Consider the following 13,019-nt stretch of genomic DNA (forward strand, 5'->3'; position numbering starts at 1 on the left):
AGTTGCACTGTTCTCTTCTGCTTATGGCTTCTTTTTACAGGTCTGAATCTTTGAGCATCAGGCATGGCAGAAGTTAGAGCAAAACATGCTGGCAGTTAGTGAATTGGTTCCTGAGTTGTGTTCTACTGTGATTTAACTGTGTATGGAATAGAAAAATGTATTTTTTCTATTTCCAGAAATAATTTGTTTAAGGATGATGGGTTGGGAGCCAACTAGAATGACTTCAAGACAGGAAAATGTAATTGAAATTACAGGAAAGATGGCACTTTCTGTATGCTCTAATTTCTGTCTATTTCTTGAACACTTGCCAATTGTTTTTGTGCAGTGTGATTGTTATGTTCTGTCATGAAATGACTGTAGGTGGCTTGGATGACAGATCAGCATTGTGGTGGTAACAAAAATCAATAAAAACGTAGCATTTCAACGTCCGCAGTATGAATCACACCAAGTGTCTCCCTTAATGTTCTGTTTTTCTTTTCAGCCCCTATTTTGGGGAGGAGTTTCTCTTTGAGATTCCAAGAACATTCCAGTGGTTGTCCTTCTACATTTATGATAAAAGTGTTCTACAGAAAGACTTGCGTATAGGTAAGTTCTGGGTACTCTCTGCATTTTGTGTAACATTCAGTTTTCAGTAACTGGTTTTATGGATATAGTTATTAAACTAATGAATTTTCAAAAACGTGGCAGGTAGTGCTCCTAAATATTTATTTAAAGTTTGAAAAATGGGATTTGTTTCCTTGCTTTATTATACTTTCAATTGTACTATTTAAATGGTGCATTTATTTTTCTAGGCTAATGGAACATCTTGTATAATACATTTTGAAATATTTTTTTCTCCAATTCTGTTCCAGTGCAATAAAATATTGATGCTTGGTGTCACTACTTTTATAGATCTAAAGAGTTACTTGATTTTGTAGTTGTGGAATAATTCTTAAACCTATAAATAGACTTCTTTTCTCTGCCAGTGCAACATGTAAACCTAGTACTTAGAAGTTGCACGAAACATTCATGACTGAAAAATGACAGGAGGGGGATTAATTTCACTATCTAATGGCTTTATCACAGCTGTTAGTTGCATATAAAATTGCTGTAAAGCTCTAAGTGTCTGCTGTGGATGTGGACTTCATGTTACTTGAACTGAGGAAGGAAATAATTTGTACCAGGATACCAGATAATTTGGTATAATAACAGCCTTCCAAATAGCAGGCAGAAGAGCAGAAGGCCTCTATCTTCAAATTGCTATTTAAATATTCTTCAGCACCGTTAGTCTTCTCTCAGATCCTTGCTGTTATTTTTAGCCACAAGTGTGTTCTTGTACTTAACCTTGTTATTAGTGGTATCCAAGATAATTCATCAGAAGTAGCTTAATTGGCTTTGTATGAACACTTACTGCTTTACTTCTACTTCATGTTCTTTGTTTCTATGAGCTTTTCACATAGCATCATTGTCTTAAAAAAAAAAAAAAAGAAGTTTTTAAGCACAGATCAGCCCTATTGAGGTACATGTGCTTTTATCTCCCTCTGCTATAGGAAAGGTGGCAATCAAAAAAGAAGACTTATGCAAATACACAGGGAAAGAGAACTGGTTTACGCTTCAGCCTGTTGATTCTAACTCAGAGGTTCAGGTAACCGTTAAATTGCACACTTAAACTTTTTCAAATTACGATTACATGTGTTTATATTTGGACTATTTTGTTGAGCTGTGACAGACAGTTCAACATCTGTGTAATTCTTGTGAGTCAGTTTGTTTCTGCTCAATTAAAGAGTAACACAGTCAGTTTTTCTAAACAGTGTTGCTCCTTGTGATGCTTCTCAAAGCTTGTAGTAGATCTGAAGCAGCTGTTTGCGAAATGTCTAACAGTATTTTGATGCCAAAAAAACTTTGATGCAAGGGAAGCTATGTAATAATTCAGACAGCTGAATGATTTAGGATACTGCTGAGTAGTTTTTTCATCTGAAATGTTGATTGTGTAATGTGAAATGGCAGTGTCTCCAAATTGAGAATTACTTGTGCTGTACTCATACATTTATTTCATTCTCAAATACTTTCCACATGCAGCATTAAATAAGCTGTGCCTTGGAGTTCTACTTCCTCTGTGCTTCACATCCTTTGGGTGGGATTGTTATAAGAATATATAGTGCCATGTCTCCAGAGCTGTAGCTATTGCTGTCTGTTCTTCGCCTATTCTGAAGTAAATGCAGCCATGTTCTTGGGACTCCGTTAGCCCTGTTGCTGGATACCCAATTTAGTAAATTTTAACTTCAGATATTCCCAAGTCTTGGCTTCCTTTCTGGAATTAACCAGAACTGAACTTGCTGGTTCCTACAAAGTAACAATAAAATGGTGGTGGAGGAGATGTGGAGGTTTAGGGATTGGTCACTTCCTAAAACCAGCATGCTTTGTAGTAAACTTAAGATTTCTAGGATCACAATCCACTCCTAATGCAGAAGGTCTACACCGTCTGTGTCTTTTTCTGTTCTGGTTCCACAACTCCATACTGGTAACTGCTAATCAGAAGCGGAGGTGATTAAAAGTAGAGCAGAGTAAAAATACTGTATCCTTGAGTTCATACAAGATTTTGGTTTTGCTGTGTATGAAATAATTCCAAGATCGTTTTATCTTACATGCTTGCACAAGCTTTTTCAATTCCTTTGCTTTCTTTTCCTTCTCAAAATAGAGATTACACAAATAACACTGGTAAGTGAGTTGATGTTACTATCAGCTGCCTTACTTTTTTTTAATCACTCTTATCTAGATGATTTTTGTTTGGTATGCTGTGCTGCTTTCGCTGATGCATGGAACTATGCCACTCAAGCTGCCTTGCTGAATAACCTGAATTAAGTAGTGTGGTCCAGATGCTTTAAACTGGTGGATAAACATCTTTGTACTGTCGTAATTGATGATGTGGTAGCTATAATTGCATCAGATGTATTAGACTGATGTAAAAACTTGATAGAACAGATCTTGCATCCCTCTTTAAAACAAAGTTAATTTCAGGCGAGAAATTGTCCTTTTACCCTTTTGTGTATGTTTTTAAAGGCGGGTGTGGGTTGTGTGTCCCTTCTCATGGCCATTGAAAAATGTATTAAAAAAATTACTAGATGTGGATTTTTAGCCAGCGTCTGTTCTGTGCTATGTTCTTAGCTGTTTTTTTTTTGTTTTGTTTTGTTTGTTTTTTGTCTTGCTGCTGGTAACAATGGTATAAATGGATATTATCTTCCTTAAAAATTTCTGCTGTTCATTAGCTCTCAAAAAGTACACATAAATGAAAGAAAGCTAAGCAAATAAAGTAGTATTTGAAGAGCTGAGCAGAACAGTGCAATTGGTACAAGCTTCTCAGCAAAAAAGAAACCCTTCAAATTTTCTGAAATTCCTATAGCCTCAGGTTGCTGGTGAGGCGATTCTTGGGATTATTTGCCTTTCCTTTTTTTAAATCTTTATACAGCTGGCTTGAAATAAGATCATAGTGTTAAACAAGACCTTGTTCTGTTACTTGTAACATGAGAGAAAAATCTTGGAAGATTTGGTCTACACTTGCTAAAATGTGTAGGGGCAAGAAGTTTTACACACTTCTAAGGCTTCTGAAGGTAAAGTTAATGTTTACCAATCTTGTAACATTGATAGGCTGTGTAGGTTTTATGATTGTAGTAGTGTACTTTCAGTACATTCCCCTGGTTTTCCTGAAGAATGCATAGGTTTGTTTGAAAAAGTGGAGACTGAGGTTCAGATTGACATCTGCAAACCTTAAAAAGAGGAAAGGTCTGGGTAGAATGAACCATGCAGGGTTGGCTGTGTTCGTTCTGTGGGCCGGTACATAGTGCTGGGATCTTGGTGGTGAAGGCACTAAGATGTGATGTATTTCAGAAACGTGGTGTAAGTTGCTTTAATCGAGAATGAGAGAGATAGAGGTATGTATAGAGATTTATGCACTGATCTTACAGTTATATAATTTGTGGAATACTCTGGAGTCCCAGTTTTCCTTCACTTATTCCCGCAAGTCCAGTAGTTTGTGATGTTTTTTTCCCTCATCAAGTTGAGGGAAATGAAAAGTGAGGACAGAGTTCAAGAGAAATACTGCAGTTTCTGATACTGGGAGAGGAACCAAAGCATAACTGTTAGTCTTTCTAACTCTGTTTAACCCATGTTATCAGGTAGCACCCACCATAGCCCATTGTTGGCTACTTCTGAGACAAATGAGTGTGAATATCGTTCTTTTAAATTGAAAGGAGAGAAGATGTTAGGAAGGAAACATACACTGTCAGCAATTGTCTGGTGGTAAACTTGCAGCAAAATGTGAAATGTGGGCATAGTATCTAAGTGCGTATTGGCGTATATGAAGTACATTTGCCAGCCCAGTTTTCCCAGAAGAGCTTTAGAAAACTTGAATTTAGTATTGATACTTGTTATCATTGGATATTATCAAGTATTGGAATTGTGAGGAGGAAAAGTCTCTTAAAATAGCGTGTTAAAATGCAGTAGTAATTCTAAAAGCAAAACCATGCTACTGAATTGCTTCAGAGGTTCTGAATTTCGGGCTAGAGGTTTGGACACACTGTTTCTGGCCTCTCTGTTCGTATGCAAGTCTGACTGCCTAACAGCTCCATCTTTCTCTAGTCAGTATCGGGAAAGATAATTGTTAATCCATTGGTAAAATTATAATGGTGCCTATCTGCTTTTGAATGTTCCTGAGATCTGCAGGTGGAAAGTGCTTTCCTATAAATCATGCTTATTTATTGTATGGAATGGCTGATTTCTCTTCACTGTGTGCATTATGTCAAAAGCTCTGATACAGATCTGCAGATCAGCAGCTTTAGGAAACGATCGTGCTGTTCTCAACAGATAACATGAGTGTTCTTCAGATGCTCCCTGCTTGTCAGAGGAGTGATCACTTAGCTCTGGTAAAATGGCTGTACTTGTCACAGTGCTGAGTTTGATTCACTCGAGCTCTAAATACTGTTCTTAGGAGCAGTAAACTGTTGTACTGCTCCATGCAGAGCTCTTGATTTATTTGGGGCTCTTTTGTTGATTTTTTTTTTTCTTTTTTCTTTTTCCTAAGAGCAAAAAAGATGTTTAAGCCATTCATAAGGTCTGCTTACTAAAAAGTACTTAGGCCAGCTATTTCCATAAATACTAGCTGTCTTGTCCTTTTGCTTCTCATTCAGTAAGTTTGCCTTGTAAGGCTGTTGGCATGCTTCTCAGTATCCTGTTTTTATTAGGTAAATCTATTTTTGTAATTGAGTTTCTCTGCTTGACAAATATTTTCTTAATGTACCTGTGTTCCAGTGCATGTAGTAACAGTTTGCAAAACACTTGGCAGGCATCCCAAATGTTTCCTTAAAAAAGAAACCTTACTTCTCCTCCCATGTGATGTACAGAGAGAGAAATGCAGCCTTTGCTGCAGGGGATTGGCAATAATGATGTTTCAGTTTCATGACAAGACATCCATACATCAGAGGTGCCTGCACTGTCAGCTAAGGGTTTTCTTTCCATTTTGGTGCCATTGGAACAGAACTGTAGTTGAAGTTATAGCTTCAACCCTTTGAAAAACTATGGAATAACCTTCTGGGTCCCTGCTCTGACTCTTGCCAAATTCACTGTATTGCTGAATGAGAACCATAACCACTGCAGATGGTTTTCGGATGTTTCATTTAGTAAATGGACAAATCCCAAATATGCTGAGGAGAACGTGGTACTGATTAAAGACTGTGCTGCTGTCTTTTTACAGCACAAGCAGCCAGTGACCGAGTAGCATTGTTGTTCAGGCTGCGGATGTTGGGAGCAAGGTTCTACTGCCAAATTTTGGTCATCCAAAGAAAGGTGCATGTTATGACTGACTTGGAGCTCTTGAGGCATTTTATTGAGAGCATACAGTAGGCTCACCCTTGCTGAGTTCCTGAGTTAATCCATGCCGTGCCATTGCTTATGGTGTCTTCATTTTTTCTGTTTTTGTTTTTGAAGTACATTTTAGTAATTGCCAAATACCACCCCACCATCTCCAAAAAATGAAAGGAGGGGAATAGCTTTTAGATACTCCTTGCCTTTCCTCTACTGTTCTATCAGTATATTGGGATTTTTCATGATATAATTGAATGCTGCAATGGAATGAGATTCCTAACTGATAATCTGACTGGACTGGATTTCACAATTGGACTTTAAAGGTTACTGGGTATGTCTACTATTCACATTCTCTAAATACACTTAAATGCTTGAGATTCTAAGGTTACTTTAGAACTTTCACCTGAAATTCTCTTAAATTCGCTCTTACTTTGTTCAAGGGTTAATCCCATGCTTGGGACAAAAGGGTTGAGAGGGACTTTTGCTCTTGTTACTTCCTTCTGCTGGAAGAATTGCTTTGTTTGAGATCTGTGGAGATTTGACTCAGTTCTGCAGTTGAGGGTGGTAATGCTTCTATTAATCAGCATATCCAGAATACTTGCACGATTTGTGCTTCGGACGTTACTCCACTGTATCCACTTAACAAACCTTAAATGGCTTCTAACTATAAAGTATATCATTTTTCTAGTTTGTACTTCTTAAAGAAAAGTTCTTAAAACTATTTGTGTTTCTGTCTTTTTCAGGGGAAGGTTCACCTTGAATTAAAACTGAATGAACTGATTACAGATAATGGATCTGTGTGCCAGCAACTAGTAGTACAGTAAGAAAATACATTAATCCTTAAATACACAGTTGTCTGTTACAGCATGATGTGATCTGCCCCTTTAAATACTGAATGTCTGCACATTCTGGTACCAATAATGTTTGTTTTTCTCCATGTGGCTTTTCTTGGAGCCTACTGTACTGGAGGTGATAGGTATGATCTTAGGGAGCACCTGCAAAAGTTCTTCACAGCTGCTTCTCTCTGTAGCTCCCAATGTACTCGCTTCTATTAAGACTCAAACTTCTCACTAGCAAACTTAATTTTCACTCCAATATGTAAAGAGCTTCATATAAATAATAGGGTTTTGGTGTATGTGATCTCAAAATGGTAGAAGTTATTGTATGAATTTTATCAATACTAAATAAAAAGTGGGGAATTACGCCTGTTAGGAAATGCTGAATACTCTGCAGTTTGCTGTTACTCCTAGAGCTGTGTTTTATAATTTATTTAAATTTCTAATTTAGACTTTTGGAGTCTGAATATACAGTTTACAGACTTAAGACAGAAGGCTCAAATCACACATGGTGGTCACTCAGTTTTTTTGCTATTAAGCAATATGTTTAATGGTAGATATCAGTAAGTTAATGCAAATGCAGCTATGCAAAATCTAGTGTATTGATATTCATATTAAAAGTATGATATGGATTTATAGAAGAAATTAGTCTTTTCATTTTGGAAGAAGTGCAGCAGGCTTCAATGTTGCTTGCTTCTGGGAAGCTGTTAAGTCCAGTGGAAACAGTGGATTGCAGATACTCTGAGTTTGCCAGCATTTTCTTGTGACTATATTCTCAGTATGAGTGGGGCTTAGGAGGACAAGCTAGAATTTCAATTGAAAAATGCAGTTTTGTATTTTGTTTTAGTTCTTCAGAGATAAACGAGACTTGTCTGCACTTATCTTAACAGGTTTTGGGATAGGCCATGTGAGGAAAGGGAACAAGCAGAAGGTTATAAATAAACAAAATATAAACTATTAAAATAAAGACTCAAAAGACAGCCTGATTCTTTCTAGTCTTGCTTTCCAGTGAGATTTGGTAACTGATCTGGTAACTCAGAGTAAGGTTTGCTTTTTTGAAAGTTCCCTGTCTGAGAATTCAGTGTTAAATAATGTTTGTATTGCGAAACTGTGACGAGGGAGGAAACTGTGTGTGGTATTCTGTTTGTCTCAGCTTCATACTCAGATCAGTTCCAGCGGGCAGGGGAAACCATTGCACTGCCTGTTTTGCAATGGAGTTTTCATTATGAAGCTGAATTCAGTTGGAGCAAGGCTTAGCAAAATTAACCTCTTGCTCTTCGGTTGCTTAGTTGATCATGAAAAGGAAAGCTAATTCTGTAACAGAACTAAGGCAGATAAATTGGTAATGTTTTGTAGGCTATTATAGGCTGATAATTCAGATAAGATATGAAAACTTGTGGTACATCAATGTGTATTTATAACTTCAAGATAATTTTTCATGTCTTTCTGCTTGTGTGGTGGGTGGCAGCTCGTATCACTGGTTATCTTGCTGCTCCTGTTTTTGTATCCCTCTTTCAGCATCAATTAGAACAGCCTTAAATTTGCACTAATGCCAAAAGCTGGCTGGATTTTTATCACTGATTTATTCCCAACCTAACTTTCCTTTAGATGTCCCATTTGTTAGTTAATTTCCGCATATCTGTGCACTCTAAGTTAAATTGCTTTTAAGTTTTAAATATTTTGACTTTTTGATATAGTGAAGGAAGGTTGCTTTAGAAAGTTGCTGTTGCGGGTTGCAGTTTTGAGTAGGAAGTGTGTTACTCACGATACCCTCTGTTAGGATCTCTTTATGATGGGGATAAATGACAAAAAAGGAAGCCAGATTACTGTCATGGTTGCTCTGCTCACCCACTTGTTGACATGTGGGAGAAGACTGCGTAAAACACTACAGAATTACGTCAGTGTTTTTGTTTCCATTCTAGATGAGAAGATCAAGAGTTCCTTAAACCAAAAAAGCTTATCTTTTTGTCAGACAAACCGATAGTCTTGAGATGATTGTACATGAATATATCTGTATGTGTGAGAGTATGAGAAATAAATCCCTTATGGGATGTAAGTCTACAGGGATGGATTTGAGGATGTTCTTGAGATCCTTTTAGTTTTAGGTGTGAGGAACATAGAGAAAACGCATGTGAAATTATCTAGTAGAACATTTCAACCTTTAAAAAGAGTGTTTTATAAAATTCAGAGGAGAGTTAGTTATGTTTTGTCAGTCACCAGGCCCTGAGAAGTTGGTATATTGCACTCCTTTAACAAAGCTGAAAAATAGCAAATAATGGAGCTTTAGTTAGGTGAAAAAAAACAAACCCAAACATGTATATTTCTGTCCCTACCTTTTTTGGTCTGTTCAAATCTTCAACAAGTACTGGCTAAAGAGAAAAAAAAATAGTGGGAAGGGTAATTCTTAAGGTGTGGGCTATAATGTGTGCCTTTTAAAACTGTGTTTTGCTTACTAAGGGACCATTAATTTGGATGTTTAGTAGCATAGGAGGCTTTTAAACTTTCACTGTTACATTTCCTTATAAAATAAGAGAACTCTCAGTACCTGTGGTGCATAGTTAGGTTCTTGTGCATTTCCACTATGTATTATTCCCTGAGAGTCTAGTTCTGTGAAGATGGAAAATAATTAAGCTCGTGTTAAGCTTTCTTTAAGGTTATGTTAAGCCCACAGACAAGAAGTGATAAAGGGCTGTGGTTCTGATTATTATCTAGGGCTCCAGTAGTAACTGTTCTGTGGCTGACCCCAAGTGATTGGATTGGAGCTGACTAGGAGTTGAATTCCCTTCCTTTCGTAGACATGCTCGTGGAAGTGCTTTTGCTGGTTTTCTGAATCATTTACATGAAGTTTGCTTTAGATGCTGAATGTGTCTCCAGTAGGAAGCAGTTTTTACAAGTTAAGTGTAGTGCCAAGAGCTGCTGAAGTTGTTAACCTCTTACAGCTAATACAGGATGGAGGAAAACTTGATTGTGTACAGCATGTACGATACAGCTTTGTCCTTACCCTTAAACACCCCCCCAAAAAAAACCCACAAAAAAACCAAAAAAACAATGGCCCTTAAAACAGCAAGTTTGCTGCTTTTGCTCAAATAGACATAAAGCAGTCTTGTATAAGATACACAAGTGTCTAACTTGGTATTATTTGACCTCAGGGAAAGAAAATACATAAATACTGTGTCCAGTTTTCTGAGAGTAGGAGCTCCAGAAGCCAACTGGGGCTTCCAGGTTGTGGAATTAATCTAGAAACAAGATATTTCAATACGTGTTTCTCTGGATAAAGTGAAATTATGGATTGAAATTGTATCAGTTAAGTTCTTACCCCTCTGTAGAAATAAAGGCAATGAGTTAATCTGATGAAAGGCTGCGTTAAGGACTAATTATAGTGGGCTAATCTCCGAACTTAGGTATTTTTGTATTAATTGGAAACTTACTGTTAAAGTTCATGCAAATACACCCACATAATGCTTCTGAATTAAAAGTTTGTTTTGTCTCTCTCTCTAGTTGTTTCCTTTTTGTGTGAATGAGGAGGGGAAAAAGATAATGCAGTAGATTAGCTGCTGACTCAATGAACACTTTTTCAAAACCACAGTGGTGTGTATAGTAGCACGTGTCAGAAATACGTGTTTGCACCTCCTTTTTCTGTGAGTCTGTGGGGAAAGAAAAAAACCAAACAGCCAAGTTTGTGTGGCCATGGTTTGCATATTTGCTCCTGCTGCAATGCATGGGTTTTTCTTGCCAAATTAGGCTTTTGAGTAGTGTTTGCCTTTTGTATGTTTAGCCTGGCTTTAACTTTAAGCCTCTATTTTTTAACTTTTATAAACCTGGCTTTAAATTTAAGCTTTAATTTAAATCATGCTTACCCTGCTCATATAACTGAAAGGCAGAAGTAGTTCATCATGGCTGTATTGCAATTTCTGGCATTTTACATTTATAAATTGATTGTACACATTATCTTAAATTGAAGTGTCAGTTTATTACTCCGGCTCAGCTGGGACTTGGGCAGGAGGAGGAAAGGGAAAGTTTGAACTGCATGACTGCGCAGGGAGACTGACTGCAATGTGAAATGAGCTTAAAGGGACAATTCTGGATGCTGAACCTGGTTGTGGGGTTGTGTAGTTGTCAGGAGAATGTTTTCCTGCTATCTGGAAATCCAGGTGCAGGTCATACAGCAATCGGGAAAGGAATTAGGAACTTCATACAATGTGAAATCCGCTTTCTGTAGCTGCGTGTCTGTTTGCTACAGAAATCCAGAGTTTGAGCACCAGGCTGCACAAGGAGAAATTTTGTTGAAATGGTTGAACTCTATCTGCTTTGACTTGATCCACCTGCTGTGTGTTTCCTCTGAGGGTCAGATGAGGTTGACTTACCGTTCGGCACTTGCACTAAACAAACACAGTGTGCTTAGTGTTACAAAATGCCTAATAGTTGGAGAGATCAAGTCCTATCTGTCTCCATCTGCTACTTCAAACTACTGAAGTTTAGCTTAATTTTGTCACCACGCTTCTATGTCATGTATGTGTTGGAGGAGGAATCAATTAATGCTTATGAAACAACTAGATGTTTCAAGAACCCCTTTAAATGGTGGGCTTGGAATCACTGTGGGGTTCATTGTGATTCAAAAATTATTGAAATGCTGAGGGCCGGCCGCGTGCTTGTGAACTGGAGGAAAAATAACAAATGATTGTGTGGTGGCTCAGCACTGGATGTTCCCTGAAGTGACTGAGACAAAGGGACTTTTTGGAGGAAAATAACCACTGGTTTATAATAGTGCGTGGTCCGAGAGGGTGGAGATTTGAGGCAGCACAGGAGTGTTAGTTTCTGTTTCTTCCCAGCTTGTGTTTCAGCTTAGAATTCTTGTTGGTCTTCTGGCATTGTTTTTCTGCGCACAGGAGACATTTACTTAATAGCATTGAATTACTGCAGCTGCCTTAAACTTGGTGCTTTTGGTTGTGTTACAAACTACTGTGTAACCCTGAACTCCACATTAGAGTATTCAGTATATGTATTCTGTTACTTACACAGATTTTGAGCAGAAAAGTTTATTTTCTTTGTGAATGATATAGATCTTGAATTGTCCTCAAATGGGCTAATAATGCCACCAAAACTTACTTGCTTCAGTATAGTTCAATTGCAGCCATTTGTTACTTAAGAGATTATTTTAAAAAATACAGATCAAGCAGGAATGTAACATTCAGACCTTGTCTGTCTTAATTGCTTAAGAAATTTTGTAACCTGCTGAATGTTTCTGGACTTGTAAATACCAAAATGTGCGTGGCTGCATTGTTTTGCTAGAAAGGTTTTGCTCCAAGCGCATACTGCCTTGGTTTACTTCTGTTGTTTCAGCTGATTATAGTTAATGCTCATACTTGGGCAGCATCTGAAGGTATATACCACACTGGCTTGCAGGCACTGCTCTGCTGCTAATCATGTTGCTTCTGTGGTGATGCAAAAAGGTTGCAAATCTGATCCAGAAAACATAATTTGATAATCATCCTGTCCTTTCATGTCAGGAGTGATGGACAGTGCACCTTTTTACCTCCTTGTCACTGAGTTATAAGCATTAATGGAAGAAAATAGCTCTTTTAAAAGGGCAGTTTACCCTTGATCGTATGCTGTTGTGAAAAGTGCTTGAAAATTCTGCAAGTATAATTTCAAAGGTAAACTGTTTTTCCTCCTGTGGCTGGATAGTATGGATGAATCCAAGTTGTGCTCCAACTATCACTCTATTAGCTTTGGATGTTGGTTTTAAATAATAATTTAAGACATGACTGCATTTCTGAACTTACTCAACTCAGAACCTAATTAAGCGGAAACAAAACACTGAAATCTATTTTAATGCCTTAGAAATGTAGTTGCTGCCATCATGGTTGAGGCCATTTTTTTGTATATGCTGTAAAGTAGGGCAGAAATTGAAAAATGTTTTTTTAAAAGAATTTCTTGCATTATGTTTATATTTTTAACCCTATCTCTTTCTGATTGCCTTTTTGTTTTAGCATAAAGGAGTGCCATGGGTTGCCTCTTATAAACGGACAGAACTGTGATCCTTATGCAACTGTCTCTCTTGTGGGTCCCTCCAGGTAAAGTTTCATTATAATAAGAAATTAATCTAAAATGGTGTGATCTTAAACTGAAAAAAAAGTAACAGGTTTTAAGCAAAAAGTGTTGAATTCACCCATTTTTCACAGCGCAGGGGAGTTATCACTGGGAGCACAGTAACAAACCTCTAATGTTAAGCTTGTGTGTGTTAAATACTTTTGAAGAAGTGCCCCTGAGTAAGATCTAAGTGAAAGAATGGGATGATGGGATGTTTTTTCCTTCTTGATAAAGGATGTAAGAAAATATTGTTGGTTT

At 37.4% G+C, this 13,019-nt stretch overlaps 1 protein-coding gene across 4 annotated transcripts in view; it reads left to right on the top strand.

Moving 5' to 3' along the window:
• RASA2 (RAS p21 protein activator 2) overlaps positions 1-13,019 on the top strand; it is a 39,989-nt gene that overhangs the window by 7,894 nt on the left and 19,076 nt on the right. For all 4 annotated transcript variants that reach the window (XM_032446467.1, XM_032446466.1, XM_015871445.2 and 1 more), the window contains exons 3-6: positions 482-585; positions 1,530-1,624; positions 6,579-6,655; positions 12,662-12,745. In XM_032446467.1, the coding sequence (XP_032302358.1) occupies positions 482-585; positions 1,530-1,624; positions 6,579-6,655; positions 12,662-12,745 (360 nt within the window). The remainder of the gene's footprint in view (positions 1-481; positions 586-1,529; positions 1,625-6,578; positions 6,656-12,661; positions 12,746-13,019) is intronic.

This window comes from Coturnix japonica, chromosome 9 (assembly GCF_001577835.2).
Source record: "Coturnix japonica isolate 7356 chromosome 9, Coturnix japonica 2.1, whole genome shotgun sequence".
Taxonomy (NCBI): domain Eukaryota; kingdom Metazoa; phylum Chordata; class Aves; order Galliformes; family Phasianidae; genus Coturnix; species Coturnix japonica.